The sequence below is a fragment of the Choloepus didactylus genome, chromosome 1 (genome assembly GCF_015220235.1).
Source record: "Choloepus didactylus isolate mChoDid1 chromosome 1, mChoDid1.pri, whole genome shotgun sequence".
NCBI lineage: Eukaryota > Metazoa > Chordata > Mammalia > Pilosa > Megalonychidae > Choloepus > Choloepus didactylus.
The window spans coordinates 226579509-226606955 of record NC_051307.1 but is presented as its reverse complement, the minus strand read 5'-3'; the positions used below and the strand labels follow the sequence as shown (position 1 = coordinate 226606955).

Genomic DNA, 27447 nt, shown 5'->3' with positions numbered 1-27447 from the left:
TGTAAGTGCATACTCAGTTCTCCAGAGGTGCTTTCACATCTGTGTCTGAATCCTTTTCTCCTTGGTCACATGTGATCCATGCTGAAGAGTACTTTCAGAAGACTGGGTTTCAGGGTGTGGCCATCCCTATAACCAAGGTCTCTTTGAGGAGGCCAATAGGAAACTTTCTCTGAGATGGCACTTTGTATGTTTTCTTGCAAAGCCGTACTACCATGGAAACACCCAGAACGAACCCAATGCCTTCAGCACTCAAACTAGCTTTGATAATGCCATGGAGTAAGTGTTGGTTTGAAAACTAAAAAAATGACCTGAATTTTAGACCCCATCTTGACCTCTTTTAAATAGCTATGTGACGTTGGCATGGAATGGGACAAAAACTTACTGGCTTTGATTATTGGAAATGAGGGTACTGAATTACATGGCTTTATTAGGTCACTGCCGATTAACCAGTGTTCATCTAGGTTGGATCTAAATTTGTAACTGGAGGTCTCCCTAGCCTAATAGCATCTGTCCTTTCCTCCTCCTCTTGTCAGCCACATCGCATCCACTGCCAAAAGGTGCTCCAGTAACCATCCTTAAGTCATGCACTTGGCAATTCACACTTGATTTTTTGCAAGGAGTAGCAGAATTATATAAGAAGGAAGCTTTGTTTTGTTTTGTTTTTCCCAAGTTTGTTTTTGTTTTTTTCCATCCTCCACCATTGATGAGCCAGACCTGGTCTGTCTAGTCACTTCTCTCTGGCAAGCTCCTCCATCCTGAGGAATGGAGTGGGATTTGTAGGATCTGAAGGTGAATGTTGGTTACTATTGTGGAAGCCAGTTGCCTCACTTTGTTGGTGAAGCATTTGGGTATTTATTTTCCTACCTTGTATACTTGGATGGTTTATTGTAAATATCTGCCTAGACGAGAATGTTTTAGAAAATTAATATTATATAGATGTAATGCATAAGTATGCCTTTCTCCTTTCCCTGTTTGGGTCTGTGAATGGTCACACATTGTGGAAAGTGTTTGGCACCACTTCACATTTGTAAACAATAGTGCTAAGCATCAGTGTCTGTTGGAGATTGGCACGGGTGGGTGGGTGTAATAGTTGATGGCACAGTGAATGAATGTATTACTTGTGTAAGATTTTTTGATAGTTACTTTCAGTCTTCCCCTTGGGAGCTGGTGTGAGCTATAGTTACCTTCTATTGCTCTATATGTATTGTCAGTGCTACTGACAAGAGCTGCAGGGGAGCCAATCAAGTCGTAATAATTAGATTGAGGAGTGAATGTCACACTTCTAATTTCATTTTCTGTTCAAGGGATTACCAGTGTCCATTTAATAAAATGAGATTAACCCTCTTCAGCAGGAGTATTTGAAAGCTGTCAGTCAGTATAATCTTGACATCTTGACAGCTGAAAGGAAGTAGTGTTCTGAGCACTCTTGGAGACAGTGTCATGTTTTATTAGCTGAAATACTTTTTTTACTCTTACAAAGGGATGTGTATGCATGTGCACATGGGTGTCATTCAAGGTAGATGTACAGAAAGTGGATTTGAAACAAGGAAAGTTTTATGGACTTATCCATATTTCATAGAAATAATAATACGGAAATAATAGTTGACCATATAGTTTAGTTTTGATTTGCAAGATACTGGTAATAAAGTACTTAAGAAATGAGACCGAAATAAAAGATTGAAAGAAATATTTATAAAGCAAATAATGATGTATCTTTTCTTGAACTTTTCAGAAAACCTCGGATAAATTCTCAGCTGGTTGCACAACAAGTGGCACAACAGTATGCTACCCCACCACCACCTAAAAAAGAGAAGAAAGAGAAAGTTGAAAAGCAAGACAAAGAAAAACCTGAGAAAGATAAAGAAATTAGTCCTAGTGTTACCAAGAAAAATACCAACAAGAAAACAAAGTAAGTTCCCGGGTAACTAAATGCATTTTATTATTTTGCAAGCGAATCAAAGCTGTCTTGTAAATGTCTTTTTAAAATTCCTCCCCTTTTAGACCAAAGTCCGATATTCTGAAAGACCCTCCTAGCGAAGCAAACAGCATACAGTCTGCAAATGCTACAACAAAGACCAGTGAAACAAATCACACCTCAAGGTACTTTGAATCTAGAATAAAATACTAAATTACTCTTTTGATTTACTTAATCATAATCAACAGCTAGGGTGGTTTTTTACCTCTGTATTTGTAGGCTAGGAGAGGGGTGAAGTGAAGAGCTCAGTGTAGGACTGTTAACCTTCTGTTTTGTTTTGTTTTGTTTTGTTTTATAGAAAGGCACTTTTACGTAGCCAAAACAGGATGAAGGAAAGATAAATTGATAGTTTTGCAGTTATCATAGCTTTACTAGTTTATGATTGGTTTCTGTTATTGCTGAAGTGACTTAGCATACTTTGTAATAGTAGGTTTTGGTATGGGTGGCAGGCAATTTAGATTCATTGCCATAGTGTCATGAAGTCTCTGTGTATATTGATGATGCTCTTCCAGAAGTAGCTTTTCATCCATAGCTTACTTAATAGGCTATTCCCCATGGTGTCACTTTCAGGCCCCGGCTGAAAAACGTGGACAGGAGCACTGCACAGCAGTTGGCAGTAACTGTGGGCAACGTCACCGTCATTATCACAGACTTTAAGGAAAAGACTCGCTCCTCCTCAACATCCTCATCCACAGTGACCTCCAGTGCAGGGTCAGAACAGCAGAACCAGAGCAGCTCGGGGTCGGAGAGCACAGACAAGGGCTCCTCCCGTTCCTCGACGCCAAAGGGTGACATGTCAGCAGTAAATGATGAATCTTTCTGAAGTTGCACATGGAATTGTGAAAACTATGAATCAGGGTATGAAATTCAAATCCTCCACCTGCCCATGCTGCTTGCACCCCTGGAGATTCTTCTGTGGACATCGACCTCTTAGTGACGCTACCAGGATAATTTCTGCTTGCCATGGGCATCTGGCCACCAAGGAATTTCGCACCCTGACGATTACTCTTGACACTTTTATGTATTCCATTGTTTTATATGATTTTCCTAACAATCATTTATAATTGGATGTGCTCCTGAATCTACTTTTTATAAAAAAAAAACAAAAAAAAAATCTGCTGTGCACAATTTTCCATGTACATTACAACTGGTTTTGGTTTTGGTTTTTTTGGGGGGTGGGTTGTGGGGGGGAGGGGGGCTTTTATTTATTGTGTTCACAAACTCCATCCTTTCAGCATATCCTTTTGAGTTTAGTTCTTTCTTCCAGTTATACTATATACTATCAATTTTGATATAACTATATATATAAATATAAAATTATATATAAAGGGTTATTTGAAACCAATCCATGGCAACGCTGGTGCTTGATACACTGTGAAGTGAATACAACATTGAACAGTTACAGATCTGGGACAGTCCCTTCTATGAAAGTACTGAAATTAAATTAAAATCAGTCTTACATGAAGTATGTTCCAACCCACGTGAGAACTTGACTCTCATATGTCTAAAGAGTACTGGACGATATGAAAAAATATATTTTTTAAACAATGTGATCTCAAATTTAAAGACTGCTCCAGATAGCCTGCATTTGCAATGGAAAAACTGACAAATCACAAGTGGTTTGGGGAGGGCTTTGATCATTTAGAAGTAAATAAACTAGCTCCAGAATGCCAAGTATTCATGTAAATTACGGTTACATGTTAACATTGCTACTCTTACATAAGCTCTCATGAAATGGTATTCTGTAACTTGAATTCCATCCATTTTCCAGACCTCTGCTCATGTCTGAGGTAAATCTATAAATTGTCTCTTAGTTTTAGGATTTAAAACAGTCTGAACTGTTATTTTGGTCCATACAGGAAGCAATTACTTGTTTCCACTTTCCGTGGTGGTTTTTTGTAATTGAAATTTGTTTGCCTCATGTCTCCCCTCAGTTCCCTTCTTTACTCTACCAATTCATTGTGAGAATTATTTTCTTTCTTTCTTAAAATCTGTTGTTTGTTTTACTGAGAGAAGGTTATCAACCACACATCCAGTTCAGACATTCAGCTTTTCAGCATTTGGAGACATTTCTCAATTCCCTGATGTAGGAAAGAGCTCTAAAGTGAACAGCTTTTTGAGCAGGGAAAGCCCATGCTGATGGCAAGTGTGTGATTTTTTTCTTCCTCAGCATAAAGATAACTTGATAATTCTTTCTGAGTTTCTTTTTACTGTTTTACTTACTGTCTTACAAAAAACAAAGACCACTAATATGATTCCACCCCTCTATTTTTAATATTTTGTTTTGTTTGGATTTGGAGTCTCTTCTATTTGACTTTTACTTTCATATCCAGAGTTCATAGTACGTCAATCATTTCAGGTTTGGAACTTGACAAATTAATTTCCTTAATTTGATCATAGGGACTTTTGGAGGGCAGCGAATTTGAAATGAAGCACCATGTTTTGTTGTTAAAAACCTGATTTGGTTAAGAGTAGAAGCAACTTCTGCCCCTGGAGGCAAAGAGTAACCAAAAAAAAAAAAAATTTAACAGCTTGATTTGAGTAGCCAATAGGAAAGGTTCCTTTCACATTTACATTAAAACTATTCTGTGATCACTATTGTACCATAATTCAAATTCTGTTCTCAAAGGTACAGACTTTAAAGCAGTGCCATTTGTTGTTGTGGTCCTATTCTCGAATTCATGGACAATGTTCCCCTCTTTTTCAAATAATGCTTGTACCTATGATGCAAGCTATTCCCATCTTTTAAAATACATTTTTAAAAGTGTTAATGAACCAAAGGAAATCAGATGCTTTCTATAAGTATCAGAATATATAATACGTAGTGATTTGACTATGAATTTTAAATCCACATTTTAATATTCGTTGGATATTGCAAAGACATTCCTTCTAAAGTTTTAATATTCCTTTTATTAAGGGTCTCAGGGAGGGTAAATTAGTCAGCCATATTTATTTTCCAGGGATATAAGGAATTGCTAAGTTTTTAATTAACTTTTTAAAAGATTTAAATGCCACCAAAATCAAGTGGATTGCACTGCTTTTTGCACCAACAAGCGTTGGTATGCACTTTGTTTAGAAACACTGTGTATGTTTTCAAAATTAGTTTCATGTAAAGTGATTGGACCCCTAGATTAGTGGGAAGAGCTGAATAACCAGCTACTCATAGGCTGCTAATTAATTCATTGCCAATGTCTTGTTTTTTTTTCAGTTTTGCCTCCATGATAAATTAAAGAATGGGGGAGGGGTAAAGAAAGGGAAGACTGCTTTAGAACAGATGGTATGAAGTTGCCATTTTGGTAGAAACTGCAGCTAAGTGGAAGTTACCTAAGCAATCAGATGTTACTGGGCCAGTCCTTTCAAGCTGCCATTGTATATTCTGTTGAGTAGTGAGGTGGTTGGTATGTTAGACTTTTAATTTCTGAAATTGATGACATCCCTCAGGCATGTCTTCTGGAAATGGAATTCCTGTAACTTCCTGTATTTGCAATTTGCCCTACAATTAGTAGGCAGTGAGTAAAAACACTAGTGTAGATTATAAAGATTTATATTAAAAGAGGACCAGAAATACTTGGTATTCAGTGGCACAGAAAGCAGGTTAAACAAAACAAAACAAAAGCACAGTGTTATGCTTCCAAGTTTCCATTTGTTTTGATACCACATAATCCTACACACCCGTGCGTGCGCACACACAGGGCTTACCTGACCTGCTCTGCTTGAGTCATGCGGTTTATTAAAAATTTTAAAAAGGTGAAGACATTCTGACACCCAAAAAGATTTTAATCAAAACCTTTCAGTTTCAATTTGGATATTCAAAATCATTGGCAGAAGCTTCTGTGAGTTTAGTTCCACTAAGATGTTTCACCTGCCTTATTAAGACCATTCTCAGTCTACTTTAAGTTACCATATCTTAAATTATTGAAAATTTATTAATTGCTGAATATATAATAACCTTTGCTTGTATGTAACCGAAAATGGTTTAAGAGCCAACATTTAGAGTATGACAATGGAGCTGAACAGTTTTTAATGCGCAAGCAGTTCTGTTCTTGTGTATGACTTGTAACCTTAATTTACTGTGTAAAGATGGTTACATTATTTCCTTAGCTTTGTTTGTTGGAGACAAATAGAGAATGCTTGTTAAGTATGTCAAAACATAATCTTATCTTGTGAATTTTTGTTAATGTATTATACGAGCTATATTTTTCATTTGCCCAGAAAGACAGCTTGTATAACGCTTTTTGGAAGTTTCTGCTCTGTAACGTCTTTAGAGCTGACAGTCTGTTAGGTTTGTTTTTTTCTTCATGCTAAAGTGTCAGTTGGTGGTTTTGTGAACTGGTCAGAAATTCACAGGTCTTAAATGTTTTGGGGAAATTTATATTGGACACTGCTCTTTGTCTAGCAAATAAAAGATGTTAATATATTCCTGTTACTGGCATGTGCACGACTATGTTATTAGAAGCCACTTTATCATTTTCCTGCTTTAAATAGAAATGTCTATTTATGAATTCTGCTTGTAGTTTTTTCACAAATAAAATAGTAAAATTTACATTGGAAATCTTTATTTTTGTGTGTACAGGTTTTAGCCTTTAGAAAAAGTCAAAGTTAACTTTTTGTATCAGATTTTTTACTTGCATAATATTTCCAGTGTGAAAAGGAGGCTGATCTCTTTAAGAACTTAAGTTGTTTAACAGAAGCTGAAGTTGATTTGGGTGTTTGGTACATGTCCCAAAGAAAGCTGCAACAGAAGACATAATTGAGCAAAAGAATAGTCAAATCTTGCAAGAAAATGAATTAATGATAATCTACCAGAAAAACATTTAATTTTTAAATTCTTTAGCAAATTATTAACTAATTTCATTAGAAAAACTTGAAAATATGTTTATGCTCCACCTTCATTACATGTCTAAGTGCATCCTTTGAGATAGGGTGCATTAATTTAAAGACAGGAAACGGAGAAAATGGTTAGTTCAGTGGACTGCAAACCCATGAAAGACAATCCCTGTTCCTGGCCAACTGATTTGGTAAATCTTGACTTGGAGATATAAACAGAATGTGTCAAACCTTTTTCGAAAATCACACATGCGAAGATGTATGATTGTCCCATGCTAAGGAGACTGCTTCCTGATGCTAAGACCACAACATTTACTATAACCATTGTCCTGGATCTGAACTTGAGCTAGCACTGAAAAGAATAAATGGTGCAGGATCCTGATTTGAAAATGGGTTTGCCCTAGTAAAAGAAAACTCAAACTCCATTCTCCTTTGTCCTTCTTTTCCAGTACTAGGTCATGACCCAAGTTTGGCTCCACAGAAAGCTTGGAAAATGTCAGGAAGAGTTCAAGGGCAGAGATGAGATGATGACTCATGTTTTCTGTAGGCTGTTGTGGATACAGATAGGCAATCTGCCACCCCCTATCCCCTACCCCTCTTTGCTTTCATGGGTTCCTGAGGGGGTCCATGAGGGTCTTCACTACTGATGGCATGGTACCGCCCTTTGGGGGAGGACATAAACTGCTTCCTACACTGGATGTAGGCATGTAGCCAGTGGCTGCCCCCACACAGGAGTGATGGTTTCTTTTTTTTTTTTAAAGCACGATTGTAGTCTTTCTAGTTGTATAAATGGGAAGGAAGATGAAGACTTCTCTCATCCTCAGCTAAGCTCCAGAGTAGACACCAAGTGTCCTGAACCCCTATTGAGGAATAGGTTGGCCAGGGACACCATTGTGGTAGAAAGCTCTCACAGATTTAGTCTTAAGCAAAAGAAGCATGCATGATGTCTCTTAAGCCGGAAAGTGCCCAACCTTCCGTTCTGCAGCTTTCTTAGTCATATGGCTTGGAAACCAGAGATCACACAGCCAGCCAGCTTCTGCCTGGGGCAATGAGAACACGAGAGATGTCAGGGTGGCCCTATATCTGTCCCTGACTTCCCGGTAGTTCTGAAGAGCCACTCAAACTCATAGCAAGGAAAGGTTCAGAGCCCGTTTTTTGTTAAGATCAAACACTTGGTCAAAGTCTTGTTTGCTAATTATTTAAAGAAGCCAGGCTCCAAGCTGGCTGCCCGCCTCCCCGGCAGCATGGTGTCTGCTATGCACAGTGGAAATAGGTTGCAAGGAAGGCTCTGATGTTTCTAGGACCACGAAAGGTAGGAATGGGCTCAAGTCTAGGCAGACCCAGTAGTGAAAGTAACCATCTAGGTGTTTCCCCTTGTAAGCCTGCCTTCCCTCCAGGCGCTGAACACAAGGCTGGGCGCCAGAGCTCACTCTAAGGCATCCAGTCACTAGGCATTTATATAGTCCTGATGATTATGCAGCCAGTGCTCTGCTGAAAAACTGAATGGGAAGAATGCATGGAGGAAAGGGGACAGACAAATCAGTCCACTGCTGTAGGTGCTTTTTGCCTGGCAAATAAGTGACTTGGCCTGCAACTGTTCCCGTCCCCATCTCGAGTTTGTGCCAGACGTCACTAATCGATCACAGTACTCTTTCAGCCATATCCAGTCTCAACACAGCTCTACAGGCATCACTACCACGCATTCACAGGAGGTAAAACCCATTTGCCCTTCTGACTTGGGGCAAAACCCACCCAAAGCAATTGGGGAACCCTACAAGCCAGTTTTTAATCAACTCTTCAATTGTGGGGCATTCTCTGGAACCTTAGAAGTCCAAAGGAGAGAGCCAGTTAGGAGGAAAGGCAGGAAATAATTATGCAACACTTAACTCTACAAAGAGCTCTGCTTTCTGTTCAAAACAGGTCCAGACTAGAGGATTCTAAGGGAGGCCAGCGTTGAGCACTGACTAGCTTTATTTTTATTTTTTTTTAAATCAATTTTATCGAGATATATTCACATACCATGCAGTCATACAAAGCATACAATCAGTTGTTCACAGTACCAGCATATAGTTGTGCATTCATCACCAAAATTAATTTTTGAACATTTTCATTACCACACACACAAAAATAAGAATAACAAAGTGAAAAAGAACAAAGTAAAAAAGAACACTGGGTGCCTTTTTTTTTTTTTTTTTTTTTCCCCTATTTTTCTACTCATCCATCCATACACTGGACAAAGGGGAGTGTGGTCCATATGGCTTTCCCATTCACATTGTCACCCCTCATAAGCTACATTTTTATACAATCGTCTTCAAGATTCAAGGGTTCTGGGTTGTAGTTTGACAGTTTCAGGTATTTACTGCTAGCTACTCCAATTCACTAGAACCTAAAAAGGGTTATCTATGTTGTGTGTAAGAGTGGCCACCAGAGTGACCTCTCGGCTCCTTTTGGAATCTCTCAGCCACTGAAACTTATTTCATTTCATTTCACAGCCCCCTTTTGGTCAAGAAAGATGTTCTCCATCCCACGATGCTGGATCTAGATTCCTTCCCGGGAGTCATATTCCACGTTGCCCCTGGGGGTCAGATCCCACGACTGACTAGCTTTAAAATGCAGCCTTCAACCCCAGAGCCAAAGGCCTGCCAGCCACGATGGGTGTCCTGCTATGTAGGCCAGACTGGGACCAGCCCAGGCAGTCGCACTGGTTCTGTCAACCTCAGGGACTCTGAAATAACAAATGCAGAGCACCAACCAGATGTGATTCCTGGAAACAACAGGATGCACCTTTGGAGTCCAACGGAACTGGGTGAGACTTCCACCTCCACCTGAGTGGGTGACTTTGGGCAAGCTGGCCTCTTGGGGCTCATTTTCCTCATCTCTAAAGTGGGGAGTAGAAGCATATATTCTACTGCCCTTTTCTCTGCTCCAAGGAGTCACATAATAGCCTAGAAGTGGATGTGTTGGACCGTATTTTTAATAATGAGGAGCAAAATTCTTGTCCCAAACTTTCTTCCTGATGCTTCATTGATTTCAACACCAGAAATGAGATTTTGCTTGTTTGTTGTGATTGTTTAATTTTATTATTTTTGTTTATTTATTTTCCTGGTCCAGAGCAAAGAGTGGTTGGTTGAAGGCCACATTTAAATGCAGTCCAGTGACATTTTTGACAGCTGCTTATTGCTTCTGTGCCTACAAACAGGGTTACAAATGAACATGGTTTTCCTTTTCATCATTAAAAGTTTGGTTATTCAACAATGTTTATTGTCTGGTTACTTGTAAAGAAGATTCAGAGTCAGTGGGAGAATTAAAGATCCACAGAGTGCCTGGTACATTATCACATAGTAGGAACTTAATAAGCATTAGTTGCTGGGATATATGCATATATATTATACACACTATATATATACACATATATACATATATACATATACACAGATACATACATGCATACTTATGTATACGTATATTACATAGACATACTATTTTTCCATTCATGCATAAATATTACAAGTTCCTAGCCCAGACAAGTGTGGGCTACAAACCACTAGATCAGCCACAAATACACACATGAAGAGCAGATTCTAGATGAGAATCGTTTTTTTCAGCCTCAGCAATTCAGCCAGCACAGCAGCCCCAGAATGAGGCAAGCTTCGTGTACGGGAGGGAGGCAGATGTATAAATTGTATTCATTGCCTCTTTACATTTAAAGGAATTTGTACACGTTTGGAGATGTTTACAGTCAAGTTACCTCATTGGCTGGAATTAAAAGCATCTGCCAGAGTGGAAAATGTGTGAATTTGAGGCATTCCCAAGAGGCGGGACCCTCTAATAAACTACACTGTGAAACTTCCAAGGGACTCCTGCTTGCAGAGATTGTCCTGACAACGCAGGCGAAGGCAGCAAACAAATAGGGTAATAAGCGGGAGAGCTGCGAGTGTCTCCCATTCATCTCGGAACAATCAGCAGCCGCCTCTGCTCTCAATCATGTTGCGCTGGACAGATGGGCCCACTTGCCTGTGTGGCGGGCAAGATGGGGGCCACTTTGGTGGGCTGCTGAGTGGAGGGGTCCATGGCACCCAGCCGGGCTTGCTGCTCTTCTTTAGAGGCCTCCATATCCTGAGTGGGAACTTAGGCTCAAATGAGACTCAGCGAACCGGAAGCAGAGAACGTGTGTGAGTGGAGGGTGTCGGGGACGACAGCTCATTCTGTGACCTGTTTTTATGTTCCTGGCCCTGTGACAGTTCCTCATTTCACTCTGACTCGGTCAGCCTGTGCTAGTCAACACAAAAGGGGCATCGCTGTAGCAAAATTTATGGAAATGTAAGAACGCACATTTTATTGGCACTGTTTTAAGTGAATTAACTCATTTAATCCTCATAGGAATTCTGTTGAATACAGCAGTGGTCAGCAAGCTGCAGTCTGGGGGCCAAATCCGGCCTGCTGCCTGTTTCTGTACAGCCCAGGAGCTAAGAATGGTTTTTACATTTTTAAATGGTTGAAGAAAAGGTTAAAAAAGAATACTTGTGACACAGAAAAATTATAGGAAATTCAAATTTCAGTGTCTATAAATAAAGCTTTATTGGAACACAGCCATGCCCATTCATTTCTTGGACAGCTTTCCTGCTGCAAAGGCAGAGTGGAATCCTTGAGACAGAGACTGTAAGGCTCATGAAGATGGAAATAATATTTACTATCTGGTCCTTTACAGAAAAAGTGTGCTGACCTCTGGCCTACAGTCATTTTAGTCACATAATATAGGGTAGGGACTGGATACGGCCCTCAGTGTCTGGAATGGTTATTGGTATTCAGCCCTCAATAAGGAGTGAGGAATAAAGGAATCGTTGAACCCCGTTTTACAAATGAGGAAACTCAAGCACAGAGAAGTTAAGAAACTTGCCCAAGGTCACCCAGCTAGTACGTAGAGGAGTCAGAATTCGAACCAAGGGCATCTAATCCTGCTTTATTGAGAGGCTGAATCAATGGACAGCTTGCCCCGAAGTGTTTTCTTTGGAACACCAGCTAGGCCAGATGTCTAGCATGGGTCAAATAAGTTTGGTAAATACTGTTTAATATACACACCCTCTTGGAACTTCACAGTGCTCATTAACACATCAAAGGCTCTGAAAAGTCCTGCAGGGGAAAAAGACATTTAACTTCCTTCAGTATGGTGCTTTCTACACCTGTTTGAACTATATTCCACCAACTAATATAACTTTGGGGAAAGCTTTAGCAAAAAGAGCAAGGGATTAGTAATTACGACTTACTAGGTAAAACTGCATTGCTTTGACCCTGAGCAAATCATTTAGCGTCTCTGAACCTCAGTTTCTTTCCCTGTAAAATGGTCAAGTGACTGGAAGGATTTAGTGAGGATTTAGTGGCACCTGGTAGATGTTCATAAAGTGTCAGTTCCCTGCCCCAGCCCCTGTCACTCAGGGGTCCTGCCTGCCTGCATCTCCCCCCATGGAGCCACATCGAGAACCACCTGTAGCTTTGCAAATGAATAGCTCCCTTCACTTTCACGTGCCTCACAGTTACAGATGAGACCAGTTAGGTCCATAAAACACAGACCTATCTGAAGGAGAGAGAAGGTTCTGACATTCTGAAGGAGAGAGAAGGTTCTGAAATTCTAAGTGCAGACAGGAAAACGCTCACAGAGCACCTGTGAGCCAACAGCGTGGCATGGCTCAGCACGGTGGCAGGGAGCTGCACCGTCTGCCTCGTGGTTCCTCATCCCTCACTTTCTGAGAGAGCTCTAACGGCGTACTCTGGCCGTCGGCAGCACGCCTGAATACACTCTCATCTTAGTCACACTCCTGCTTAAGTGAGTTATTCTTGACTCCCTGGACGCCTTCAGCCTTTCTTCCTGACAGCAGGTGAGACGCTGGCAGCCTCTTGCCGTGACCATCCACTTCAGTGCCCGTGAAAATCCCCGGCCACCCCGGGACCCAGACATCTGAAGATTTTGTTTCATAGAGCCTGTTGGCTGCTGGGGGTGTGCCAGGGCCAGGGGACCCCAGCAGCCGCCATCAGACCCACCGAGTGGCCTGCCCTTGGCCTCCCTGGAAAGGCTGGCACGCTGGAGGGGTGGGGTGGGAGGCAGCATGCCACCTGGCACATGGTGGAGCTCAAAACACAACATTATTGCCAGAAATACAGAGCGTCATGAAATGCAAATCCAACACGCATCATTAAGTAAAATGCAAGACCTCAAAGAGTGCACTTTCTTATGCCTCAATGGGTACTTCAGTTGAAAAGTTTGAGAATGCCCTCCACCTACGTGATGCCTATTTGGGGAAGGGCTAGAGGAGGAGTTAAATATATATTTGGTAAGACAAGGACTCAAAGACCCTACTATGTGCCTTACTTAGATTCTGGCATTTGGCAGATAGAGCCAGTGGCCCTGCCTCACACTTACTCCTGAATGCTTCTAAACAGCGTGAGATTCACGAGAAAGTTGGTCCTTTCTCGAGTTCCTCTCTTCTTGGCTTGTCTGTCCTCCCACAGGAAGCCAATCCCTCCTCACAAAGACCAGCACTAACTCTGCTACTTACTGTTTGATATTAAAAGGCATTGTCAAGCCAATAACCATCTGAGTCCCTCACCCCCTTTCCTGACTTCTCCCCCCAGCCAACAGTCCTGCTCTGCCTAGCAATTCACTTGGAGAACAGGCCCTTCCATCCCAGGGCCACCGATTCTGGGAGAATTTGCTTCCCAAGAGGCAGCTGGCCCACTGGGAGGAGCTGAGATGGCGGCCACCCTTCCCCTGTTGCTATGAAAGGCGAAACATTTTATTTCCTGAGCTCCATATGCCTCTGTTTTATCCGCCTTTCTCTTCACTCCTGTTGGGATGTTTACCTTACTTCTTCCCACTCCTAAATCTTCACCCACAAGGAGTTCACCCTGTAAATGAGGGTCTGTTCTGACTTCTCACCAAACAACCATACTAGACCATGCACAACAGACACTCTTTACATCTTGACGACTCTTGACCAGGGTCACAAAGTGGCATGGCCAGACTGAAGACTGGATGTGTTTGATTAGAACAGCTATATTTGAATATAAAAACAATGACATCTCCCGATTATGTGACAGAGACTCTTAATTGCTACCCAATCGCCATTCTTCCCTTCTTCTTTAGTACTGTGATCCCAGTTTTTAGCTGGAAAATTGCCTTTTGAAATAAAGATGATATTCCCAGCCTCCCTTGCAGCTGTATTCTGGCCCCTGGGAAGCAAGCTGCCGTGTCATGTGTCACTTCTGGGAAATGTCCTTCATCAGTGGGGATGGGGAAGCAGGTGTCCTTTTGCTTTCTCTGCTTCCTCAAGCTACCCACTTGGAACTTACATGTGATGGCTGGAACTCTTCTCAGTCATCTTGGGCCATGAGGCGAGCATGTGATAGAAGCCATATGCTAAGGATGTTAGCACAAAAAGATGGAGAAGCCTGGGTCCCCAGTGACCCCGTGGGGCTGCTATCCCAGGTCTACCCTGCCTAGCCCCTGTCCTCTCTTAGGTGAGACATAAATGGACTTCTGTCTTATTTAAACCATTGTTATTTGGGGTTTTTATGTTATATGCAGATAAACTTAATCTGAACTGATTAAAAAAAATAAAAAAACATTCCTGATAAAACTGATACCCCAGAAAAATGTGTGATGTTTCTCCTACAGCCTCCTGTACCCCCACTTGGAGTAGCTTGGGACCATGGACAATACCAGAGTCTAAAGTCAACAGATTTGGGGTCAGGATCTACCCATCATTTTGTAACTGGATAAACTCGATGTCTTCTCCTATCCAGTGGGGTTCTCACAGGGCTCCGTGTTAGTCCAACAAACATTTCTTGACTGCCTACTTTGTGCAAGTATTGTGATGACCCAGAGCTAAGTAATGCAGGGCTCTGTCCTCTACTGGAAAATTTCCCAAGTCCTGTGCCAGTTTTCATTTAGCAGTCTCAGTCTCTGCTGCTGGGAATTTTTGGAGAAGGTGAGGCTAAAGCAAGGCTTTAAATCAGGGGTCCCTGGATGGGCTTCAGCGGGTCTGTGATGTGAGTTCCTTAAAATTGCTGACAAAAATATTTGTGTGTGGAGAGAGAGAGAGAGAGGATACACAGATATGCAATTTTTTCTCTGTAACTTTCTAATCCACTGAAAATAATTTCACAATTCAATACTTCCAGGCAGCTTCTTTGTTACTTTCTTTGGTTTCTACTTCTTTAGGAAACAATGGGTCGATCTCTAGTAACACAGCTTCACTTGTTGAATTACGAAGGAAAGCATATATCACAAAGGGTCCCAAGCTCAGTGATCTCTGCTTACAAACCTCATTAATAACTGCTTGTAGACTGGAAGCTGTCTTGTCTCTTGACATCCCGTGTGTTGCTCTTTTGTTTTTAAGAAATTCTCCCTTTCTTTGTCTACCTTAATTCCTTGTCCAGTTTTAAATAATTCAAGCATTTTGGGGATGTCACGGCCAATGGAATTTTGAATAAGCTTTGGAAATTTTTTTTTCCAGTTTCTTCTTCAATGGATTAAGTTCAGGCATTATTTCTGGGACAGCCACATAAAAGTCTGCATGAATTTCATTAGCCAAAATCTTCAGAATCAGGTTAGTTCCTCCTACAAACCCAGCTCCGTTTTCTTCTACCATTTTAATTTCTGATGCATTCCCTGTAAATACAACTTCATTGATTTTTGAAGTGAATGGGTATGGAAAATTAAAAACACTGGCAAATGTTTCACTTTTTTCTTCTCCAATGCCATATCCAGTGTCAAATCAAGATAAACACCTCTCTTTGGATTAGTAAAATCCAGAATTTGACATTTGTCAAATAAGTGAATAGCTTTCTCCACCTTTTATATCTGCCTAAGCAGTTTGAGTAGACATCATCCTCAGGCTCACTTTCTATAAAGAGGTATGACTTTATTTTTTCTATATCATCCTTTTTTTCATCTGATGCTTTTTCTTTGGGACTTTTTTTTTTTTTTTCCTTGCAGGTTTTATAACAGCAGCAAAATATCTGTTGGGTACCTGAATGTTTAGAGAAGAAGGAGAAAGAGCTGTCTGATAAGCTGTCTTGGAAAGTCTATGCTTCTGATGATGTATCAAGACTTTACTGAGACACTCTATGGCCACTGCCATGTTGGCCACATCAGCAGAATGCATTTCTCTCAAGAGCCAGGTTCACAGTTTTCATTCGATTATGGAATGGTTCCATGAGCCCAAAGTGAAGCACTGCTAAGCACAGGCTAAGAAGGATACAGATAATCTTGGTGTGACTCTCACTTCTCTCCCTCTAAGTGGCTTCCTTCCTGAAAAGGAAAGAAACTTTATTATGCAAAGAATATGGTGGCGACATGAATTGAATGGGGAGCTGTTTGGCAGCTGCAAACTGAAGATATCCCCACCTGAATCAGTCAGCATAGGCTATGTTTTGCTGCTGTAACAAATGGCCTCAAATCACCAGCGCTTATGAAAAGAAAGGTTTTTCTCTCACTCATGCTACATGTCTATCACTGCTCTACTCCCTATCATCTTTACTCTGAGACCCTGGCTGAAGGAAGAAGGGAGAGCAAACTATGCACTGGCTCTTCAAGCTTCTGTTTATGTGTGACGCATGTCACTTCAGCTCATATTTTATTAGCCAAAGAAAATCATATGACCAAACCTACCACACAGGATACGGATGTATAAACATCCCACAGAATGGGTGCCTCAGGGAGAGGCAGCAAATATTTTGACCATTAATCAGTCTACCATGCCATTTTATTGGAATATAGAAATACAAACAGAAATTGAGCAAGAACTAGAAGGAACTAAACCTTTCCCATCAGATGCCCACTCCCCCCACATATCCAAATAGAGACTTCGAACAGATATACCAGGTCTTCATTCTTGCTGAATTATTAAAATTGAAAGAAAAGTGAAGCCAGGTGGAGGCAAGACAAGTACTATGTGCTTTGGAAGAGCCCACCTGAAGATGTACCCAGCTCTACACTTCCATTCCCCTTTTATTTCTAGTCACCTAGACTGCTCTGAACTGAAAACTGGGAAATGTTAATTAAGTTGGGGAGTTTTGTGATCTAAAGTTTTGCGGAGGGGAAGAAATGAAGTTTCAGGTACACATTTCATTGCTTCCGCTCTGGAAGGTTTTCACGTGAGTCGGGTCCATCTCTGTTGGCCTTGACATTGAGTCTGGTGATGGTCAAAAAGTAGGACTCATAAGAAGCATAAGTTCCACAAATATCCACCGTCAGCCAAACTCAGTGCCTGCCATCTCTGTGCTTAAACACCGGCCTTTACATCCGGGTGCTTTTTGACATGTGATGGATGCTGTCTGCCTACACCCTTCTCAGCACAACTGTGGTTTAAGGAGCCTCCTTGATCAACCGGGTATATTGAGAGAAACGGCAGCCCCCATGTCTGAACTGCTTCCCTTCCCATTCCCCCTTCGTCACAGGAACTGGTATTTCTTTCCATATCTGAAGAAGCATGTCTAGCGCTCCTTCTTGTGTTTTCCGTCTTAAGTGTTACCAATCTACTTCCACTACAGCAGATGAGGTTTTAGCTCCTTTTCCTTCTGCCCATCCTCAGCCCACACAGGTATGGGTCTCCTCTGCCCCTTGCCCAACTCTCAACATGATTATTATATCATATTTGGTTAGAGCAATACTCAGTATTCACATTATTTTGACTATAATTGTGTTTCACAATGGAGTTTTATGGTAAAACTATGATTTATTTTTCCTTTCCTGCACAATTTTTTTGTTTTGTTGTCTTTTCCTGGTGTTAGTAATTATTTTTGTTCGTTTGCTTAGTTTTCTGTGCACTTATCACCAATTCTACCACAAACACACACACCTCCTTAAGAGGTTTCAAAGAAGCACTGACGAAGGGGCTATTTAGAAAGGTATGAGCAAGGATGGGGAGTCACCCAGGGACTTAGCAACAGTGAGAAGCATGTTCCAGGGTCAAGCCTGAAAGGCAAGGGGAGAAAATAGTGTTACTGGAGCCCAGGAGATTTGGAACAAGGGAAGAGGGACTGACCTGCAGGATCTATGTTTGGGAAGGTATGAATTAGCCACTTTGGAAACACTGGCATCCAAGCAAGCAGGGAGGGATGTGAAATACACTTGCTCTCTCTCACTCTCTCTTCCTACCTTCTCCTCTGCTACTGTGCCTCCCCTTAGCCAACCTCAACTGGAACCAGAAGGCAAGTTTGCCTGAGCACAATTCACAGGGACAGCCTCTCGGAGGCTGCCAGCCAGAGAAGGGCAAAAAATAGAAGGTATAACTGAGAAGTTAGGATTTAAAGGATGATTATGATTACTGCATCATTATACAGATATTCCTTTTTACTTCCCGGTATATTCGACAGAGAGAAATACCTGAAATCTCTGAACTGTAATCCAGCTGCTGTGATCTCTGAAAATGATTGTATAGCCTTTATCTTGTGCCCCTTTGCTTGTAGAAACCTTGTGACTGACCCTCACCAGTACCCATTTTGTCTGTTTTTTCGACTTGAGAGTCTTATGATCACTAAAGAGTCTTGGATCAGCCCAGAACTAACGCATACCAAGTCCAAAGTTACCTTGAAAATCAAAACCGAATCTAACCAAAATGGGCCTGTCAGACATGCACAGTATCTTAGACTTTTACCTATAAGTCATCTATACCTCATTATAATACTAAAAATCACTCTTGTCATCATATTAAGGCCACCATTTTCTTACATATGTTCTGTGACTAAGCATGTAATCGGTCTGCACATGCTCAATAATTAGATCACCTCTAATTACATCGTCTGGAGCCATTGTGCTCATTATCCTAAAACCTACCATCTTCTGATACTATAAAACTATCACGATCACAGCAGTTCTTGGAGACAGATTTTGGGGCTGATAGGCCATCTGTTCTCCTGCTTTGCACCTAGCAATAAACTCTTTCTCCCTTTGAAACCCCAGTGTCTCAGGAATTGGTCATTTGAGCACATCAGGCAAAGAATCTACTGCCTTTGTCCGGTAACAAAGGGTTTGGCCCAAAATGGAGACTAACCAGCACACTCCTGCTGTCATCTAATTTACTCTCCACTGATTGAATGGCTTAAAGCATTGTAGCAGTTCTAGCATTTTGGAGCCATCTCTCCCAGAGCCTCCTGACCTGCTCCAAATAAGGCTGGGGTGGGATCTTGTTGTGGGATCTCCCTCGACCATCATCCTCAGCATGTGCCTCCTTCTCTCATATATAATCTCTCCCCTTTCCTATTGCCCCTGTCTTCCTGTTTCTTGGCTTACTCCCTCATTTTGGTGGAGCTCATTCTGGAGAAAGGGTGTGTGTGTGGTACATTTTCTAAAACCTTTTAACACTAACAGTGTCTGTGTCTGGCCTTTGTATCTGATGGTAGTTTGGATGGTATAATCCCTTGGTTGGAAGTAATTTTCCTGCAGAATTAGGAAGGCCACCGTCTGTTGCCTCCTCCTAAGCATTGCTGCTGTTGAGAAGCCCAAAGTCCTCTGATTCCTGATCCCTTGCATGGCACCGATTATTTTTCCTCTCTCTGGAAACATAAAGAATCTCCTCTGTGTTCTTCCCAGTGTTCTGATGTTTCATAACAATGCTCATTGGTGCAGCTCTATTTTCCCCATGGTGCTCAGTGCCTAGTGGGCCCTTTCAATCTGAAAATTCAAATCCTTCAGTTTGGGGAAGTTTCTTTGAAATATTTCACTGATGACTTACTCCCTTTTGTTTCCTCTATTTAGATATTGTACCTCCTCTAACTTGCTTGTAATTTCTGTTTTGTTTTCTATTTTTTATGTTTTTGTTCTTCTTGGAAGGAACTTTCCTCATCTTTGCCTTCCATCTCTTCTATTAAGTTCTTCATTTCTTCTTCATCTCTAAGAGCTAGTTTTTTATTCCTTTTTATATTTCTTTTTTGTCATATCCCCTTTTTATAGTGGTAACATAATACCACTCAAAATTTCCTATTTTAATTATTTTCAAGCATACAATTCAGCAGCATTAATTATATTCACAGTGAGCTACCATCACCAAAACTTTTTCATCGCCCCAAACAGAAACTCCTTACCCACTGAGCAGTAACTCCCCATTCCTTCCCCTTCCCCTGGACACCCCATCACAGCCTTTTGTTTCATCCCTTCAGCATATTCTCTCATTTCTCTAAGAAAAATTAACAATATTTATATTTAAAGCATTCTTTTCCCAAAATAGTCTCTTCTTTAATTAAATTCCTTGTTTTCTGTCTGTCCTGTTAGAGACTTTTCTGAGGTGTTTCTAAGTCTCCTATTTCAGATCACAATGCTGAAAAAACCAAGCCATACAAAAATGTACGGTGGAACTGTTTGGTCGGAAAGCCCAAATATAAGTATCCTTGAGTTTTACCCCTTGGACTGGGCAAATTTTTCTCATCTCCTGCCTGGAGGGTAAAGGCTGGAGTAGGCTGTGGTCTCAGGCCTCATTATGCACAGCACACCCGCCCCTCAGGGGCCCTGGGTGGGTTTTACCCTCTCCGGGAGTGGGGGATGGGCTCAGGGAGCAGATTTGGGAAACCAGCTACTTCTTTAACAGCTTTTAACCGGTCCTTATTAGTCCTCCCAACCCTTCACCAACACTTCTAGAATCATAGGAGCAACAAACTCTTGGAGTTTCTGAGGATTTGTTTGGTTCTTGGTTTTTCCAACTTGGTTTAGGATTTGGCTTCCTCAAGGTGGTTTCTACATTCTTTTGTATTTTCCAGCTTGAAATATTTTGTTGTTGAAGGATAGAAGGAAGGAAGGAAGGAAGGAAGGAAGGAAGGAAGGAAGGAAGGAAAAGACCTTTACTCTAGTTTAAGTCGGGTTCCAAGAGGGAAGAAAGAGAAGCGTGTCAAATCCTCTGTCTTTACCTGTCTTTTACCAAGGTCTTTTTTTAAAACTGATTTCCCCCTTCATGGTAAAAACACTCAACAATGAAGGGAACAGAAGGGAATTTTCTCAATTTGATAAAAGGCATTTATGCCCAGGAATGACTATGGTCTGTTAATTTCTAGATGGGTATAGTAGGAACAAGTTCGCAGAAATGTTGCTATCTTAGGTAACTTTCTTGGGGTAGAGTAGGAACATGTTGGAAGTAAAGTAGTTATCTTAGGTTAGTTGTCTTTTTCTTACTCCCTTGTTATGGTCTCTTTGAAATGTTCTTTTATTGTATTTTTTTTAAATTTTTTTTATTTTTCATACAGTTGATTTAAAAAAAAAAAACAAGGAAAAAAATATGTAGAGCCCCCTTAAGGAGCCTGTGAAGAATGCAGGGGTATTCGCCTACCCCACCTCCATGGTTGCTAACATGACCACAGACATAGGGGACTGGTGGTTTGATGGGTTGAGCCCTCTACCACAGGTTTTACCCTTGGGAAGACGGTTGCTGCAAAGGATCGGCTAGGCCTCCCTATAATTGTGCCTAAGAGCCTCCTCCCGAATGCCTGTTTGTTGCTCAGATGTGGCCCTGTCTCTCTAGCTAAGCCAACTTGAAAGGTGAAATCACTGCCCTCCCCGCTACGTGGGATCAGACACCCAGGGGAGTGAATCTCCCTGGCAACATGGAATATGACTCCCGGGGAGGAATGTAGACCCGGCATCGTGGGATGGAGAACATCTTCTTGACCAAAAGGGGGATGTGAAAGGAAATGAAATAAGCTTCGGTGGCAGAGAGATTCCAAAAGGAGCCGAGAGGTCACTCTGGTGGGCACTCTTATGCACAATATAGACAACCCTTTTTAGGTTCTAAAGAATTGGGGTAGCTGGTGGTGGATACCTGAAACTATCAAACTACAACCCAGAACCCATGAATCTCGAAGACAGTTGTATAAAAATGTAGCTTATGAGGGGTGACAATGGGATTGGGAAAGCCATAAGGACCACACTCCACTTTGTCTAGTTTATGGATGGATGAGTAGAAAAATAGGGGAAGGAAACAAACAGACAAAGGTACCCAGTGTTCTTTTTTACTTCAATTGCTCTTTTTCACTCTAATTATTATTCTTGTTATTTTTGTGTGTGTGCTAATGAAGGTGCCAGGGATTGATTTGGGTGATGAATGTACCACCATGTAATGGTACTGTGAACAATCGAAAGTACGATTTGTTTTGTATGACTGCGTGGTATGTGAATATATCTCAATAAAATGAAGATTAAAAAAAAAAAAAGGCATTTATGAAAAACCCACAGCTATAAGCTACATCCTACTTAATGGTGAAAGACTGAAAGCTTTCTCCCAAAGATCAGGAGCAAGATGAGAATGTCCCCGCTTGCCACTTCATTCAGTTCTATTCAGCACTTTACTGCAGGTTCTATTCAGGGCAATTGGCTGAGGGGTGGGGTGGGGAGGAGGCATCCAGATTAGAAAGGAAGAAAAACTATCTCTATTTGCAGATGACATGATCTAGTATACAGAAAATCCTATTATAATTAATAGGTTCAAGTTCAACAGTGTTACAGGATACAAGATCAGTATACAAACATCAATTGTATTTCAATATACTTGCAATGAACATTCCAGAAATGAAATTAAGAAAACGATTTCATTTTATAATAACATGAAAAAGAATAAAATACTTGCAGATTACCAGGGGTGGGGGAAAAGGGGAATGGGGAGTTATTGCTTGATGGGTATGGAGATTCTGTTTGGGGTGATGGAAAAGTTTTGGTAATGGATGGTGGTGATGGGAGCAGAACGGTGTGAATGTAATTAATACTACTGAATTGTATACCCAAGGTAGTACAAATGGGAAATTTTATGTTGTATACATATTACCACAAAACAAAAAGAGAATAAAATACTTGGGAATAAAATAGTTAGGATATGCAAGACTTTAACTCTTTGAAAAGGACAAAACATTGTTGAAAGAGATTAAAGAAGACCTAGATAAATGGAAAGATATTCCCAAGGTCATGGATTGGAACATCTAATAAATATTGTTAAAATGGTAATACTCCCCAGATTGATCTACAGATTCTAAAATCCCAGCTGTATTCTTTGCAGAAATTGACACATTGATCCTAAAATTTATGTGGAAATTCAAGGGACCCATGATAGCCTATACACTCCTGAAAAAGAAGAATACAATTTGAGAACTTACACTTTCTGAATTTAAAACTTACTGCAAGTCTACAATAATCAAGACAGTGTGGTACTGGCAAAAAGGATTGAAATATAGATCAATGTAATAGGATTGTAAGTCCAGAGTTAAACCCACACTTTGATTGACAGACATTGACAAGGGTGCCAAGACAATTCAATAGGGAAAAGAGTAGTCTTTTCAACAAATAGAGCTGGGACAACTGGATATCCATAAAAGAATGAATTTGGATTCCTACTTCATACCATATACAAAATTGACTTATAATGGATCCAATAACTAAATGTAAGAGCTAAACCTTTAATTTCTTAGAAGAAAACACAGGGGAAATCTTCATGACCTTAGGCAATGATTTCTTATATATGATACTAAAAGCACAAACAATCAAAGAAAAATGGATAAATTTGACTTCATAAAGACTAAAATTTGGGGGACTTCAAAGGATATCATCCAGAAAGTGAAAAGACATCCCACAGAATGTGAGAAATTTTTTTTAAAAATCGTGTCTCTGATAAGGGACTTTTACCTAGAGTAAAAATAGAACTCTTACAACTCAATAAAAAGACAAATAACCCAATTAAAAACTAAGCAAAGGATCTGAACAGACATTTCTCCAAAGAAGATATACAAATGGCCAATAAGCACAGGAAAAGATGCTCAACATCGTTCATCATCAGAGAAATGTAAGTTAAAACCACAATGAGATACCACTTCACAACCACTAGGATGGTTGATGAAATACTAAGTGTTGATGAAGAGGTAGAGAAATTGGAACCTTCATATACTGCTGGTAGGAATGTAAAATGGTGCAGCCACTTTGGAAAACAATGTAACAGTCCTCAAATGATTAAACATAGAGTTACCTATAACTCAACAATTCCACTCTGGGTTATATACCCAAGAGAAAGAAAAACATATGTCCATGAAAAAAACTTGTACACAAATATGCATAGCATCATTATTCATAATAGCCAAAAAGTGGAAGCAACCTGAGTATCCATCACCTGAAAAATGGATAAAGAAAATGTGACATATCCATACAATTTCCAGTTTTGGCAATAAAAAGAAACAAAGTACTGACACATGCTATAACATGGATGCATTGAAAACATGCTAAATGAAAGAAGCCGGACACAAAAGGCCATATATTGTATGATTCTATTCATATGAAATGTCCAGAATAGACAGATCCACAGCGACAGCAGGTAGGTTAGTGGCTGCCTAGTGCTGGAGGTGGGGGTAGGTTGGATAGAAATACGGAGTGACTGCTAGAGGGTATGGATATCTTTTTGGAATGATTAAAATATTCTAAGACTGGTTGTAGTGATGGTTGTACAACTCTGTGAATGTACACTTTGGTTGAATTGTATGGTATGTGACTTTTATCTCAGTAAAGCCATCATTTAAAAAATAATAATTTTAACTGTTCTGGCTTTTGTGTTTCTACTACAACCCCCTTACATTAAATATTGAAGTAGTTGGGCTATGCATTACAAATCAGCATATTGAATCGAAAGATTTGGATGCGGACAGTCAAGGTCATAGACACGGGTCAGGTAGACGTGACAGGACTGGCACACCTGCCATTTATTAGCTATGTAGTCTTGGCCAAATGACTTAACATCTCTGGGCCTCAGTTTCATGGTCTGTAGAATGAGATTAATAGTAGAACCTCAGAAAGGATTTTATGTTCTTAGGCAGAGCCCTGTTAAATGGACTATTGGAAACACTAAGGTGTTTTTTGCCTGCCTTTCTCCCAGGAAAAATGCTTTTGAGAGATGTGTTAAGCAGGACTCCTTTCGTTGCAATAAACAGACAGTAAAACAAACCAGCTTAAGCAACTCCAGGGACAGCTCGAGGCAAGGTTGGATCTGGGGACGTACCTGATCTCATTAGAGCCTTTATCCCTTTCTCATTGCCTTGCTCACTCTGTGGTAGTGTTAGCAGTATAGACTGAAACCAGGCTGCCCAGGTTTGAATCTTACTAGCTGTATGACCTTGGGCAAATTACTTAACCTTTCTGTGCCTCAGTTTCCTCATCTATATAAAATGGGGATGGTAATAAAATTGTTGGCCTCAGATGATCAGTTTAGGAATTCAGTAGGGCAATATATGTAATGGGCTTAGAATAGTGCTTTGCATAGTAAGTATTATATGTGTTTGCTATTATTGTTATTATTTATTTTGTAATCCACCTGCAGCCAGGAATCCTCCATCAGGCAAGAAAGTTGGTTCTTAGAAACTTGTACATCCCACAGTACAGAAATAAAATAAATAAATAAATAAGTAGATAAATAAAGGACTGTTTTAACACAGTAGCTAGAGTGGATAAATCTCAGGGAGGTTTGGTCATTTGCCCATCCCTGTGCCCAAAAGAGAGACAGTTCCATGATTGGTCCAGCCTGGGCCATGTACCCATGATGCCCAGGGGCTGGGCACCACAGTGACAGGCTGGTGGAGGCATGTGGTGCTGAAGATGCCAGAGGAAGCAGAACATGGTCAGGCAGACAAAAAATATTGCTGCCTTTGTGTCTTACCAGGAAATTTCTGAGCATTGCTAGAGAAAAATGAATTCTGGGAGGGCTCTGGGGGGGCCAATGCAAGCAGGGACGCTCCTTGGCAGAGCAAGGGGTGGGATGGGAAGCAGGGACTCTCCTTGGCAGAGATAGGGGTGGGATGGGGTCTTGGCCTTGGTACTGGGGGCCTGCTCTGTGCCCTGTCGTATTACAGTTATCGCTAGAAATATGAAGCTTCTCAGGCTTCCTTCAGGCCTAGGAATGCCATGTGGAATGCATTACCCACCAAATAATAGGCTATTTACCTTCCTCAAAGCCGGGAGCAAGCAGACCTAATTGCTGTAGCCACTGAAATATTGTATGTCTCTCATTGTGGTCCCAGAACTTGAGACCCTCTTACTTTTGCAACCAGGACGACATGTTGAGAAGATGGTGATCTTCAGTCTAAATGGAAAAAGCAATAGAACCACATTTTAGATGGTTTGGGATGGTTTGAAGTGGTTTCTCATTAATCCCAGTTCCATCGAGCCATCTGAGAGGCTTGCTGCATCTGGGGTCTGCTAGAATGAGGAAATGATTCTGCTAAGCCAGCCTTGGTCTACATTCCCAAATATGGAGTTAAAAGACCCATCCTGGAGAAAATGAAACAGAAGCATCCAACAAAGCGTTCCTGGAAGTCAGTTTGTAATTAACCTTTATATGTAACATGAGATTTGTCAACCAAATGGAAGGGAAGAAAATAGATTCAGTTTTAATAATTAGCAGATACTTGTATACAGCAATTCCAATATGCTTTACAGAGCATTGATTACCGCAGACTGGGGGGATCACTCGACAGCCATGGGCAAACAGATCCAACCTATATATTGTTTTTAGGTTCTCTCAGGTTTTCTCCTGTTATTTGACAAATGGGCTGGGCCTTGCCTGGCTCTGTGTGGCAGTGGTTCGCACAGCTTCTGGAGCCTGGGGCACGAGCACCACGGCAAGGGCCTGGCTCCCGACACTGCCCTCATTTAATCTGTGACCTCAAGGACTCTTCTCCAAACCATAATTGAATTCCCATTTGATCTGTTTGACCTCAGCTTCCCACAGAGCCAATTCCCCGGGGGACAGAATGTGCTCTGGGAACCTGTGAGCCGGCAGGGGTGACCACCTGTGCCCTCTCGGGCAGAACGTGGCCTTGGGACAAGTCTTATTTGACCCACCTGGGCTTGAAAAAATGTTGTGGGACCTGAATGCCTCCAGATGCCATGGCTGTTCATTTTGTCAGGGTCCCTTTCATTCACTAATGCCTGGAACTGGGCACCTCTCCTGGGCTCTGTGTGCTTTTGGATTGTGCCTCCTCCCTAGTTTAAAATCCACTCATTCCTTCATTCATTTGTTCATTCATAATAGACCTACTTCACAGGATTGTGAAAATGAAATGAGGTCATGCATTTATGTTTTATTAATGTCTGGCATATAGTAGGCATTCAACAGCAATCATTCATTCATTCACCAATATTTATCAAGCACCCACTAAATTCCAGGAACAGGGCTAGGTGGAGGATATCGTGGCGAATAAAGCCAGATGAAATCTCTGTCTTCATGGAATACACAGTGAGGTAGAAGAGATAGACTTCACCCAATGTACACAGCATAAATGTGTAACAGCTGTGACAAGTGTTGTCAAGCCATAGACTGGAGCCCAGTGAATACTGAACAAATGAGAGGGGCAGAAAGGCACAAGACAGTGAGGCAAGGCCAGGTCAGGCAGGGCCTTGTGGTCCATGGGAAAGCATCTAATCTTCCTCAGAATGCACCAGATGATGCTCTGGATAAGTTTTCAGCAGAGCATCACACCACTAGAGTGGCACCAGGGGGATCAGATTGGAGTGGGGCAAGAATGGGTGCCCAGAGGAGAGAGATATGAGCTTGAATGTATTGAGGATGGGGAGCAGTAGAGATGGAGAGAAGTGGTTGGCTTTGAGAGATTAGGGGTTGGAAGTGGCAGGATGGGGGTGT

General features: G+C 41.1%; 1 protein-coding gene and 1 pseudogene across 1 annotated transcript in view; one reads left to right on the top strand and one right to left on the bottom strand.

Annotated features, from left to right (window-relative positions):
* LOC119507231 (RING1 and YY1 binding protein) overlaps nucleotides 1-3145 on the top strand; it is an 83012-nt gene extending 79867 nt beyond the window's left edge. The window contains exons 3-5 of the mRNA XM_037800364.1: nucleotides 1733-1909; nucleotides 2002-2100; nucleotides 2546-3145. Coding sequence (XP_037656292.1) covers nucleotides 1733-1909; nucleotides 2002-2100; nucleotides 2546-2798 — 529 coding nt within the window. The 3' untranslated portion in view covers nucleotides 2799-3145. The remainder of the gene's footprint in view (nucleotides 1-1732; nucleotides 1910-2001; nucleotides 2101-2545) is intronic.
* An 11819-nt stretch (nucleotides 3146-14964) lies between these two features.
* LOC119527007 lies at nucleotides 14965-15939 on the bottom strand (annotated as a pseudogene).
* Nucleotides 15940-27447: the final 11508 nt, after the last annotated feature.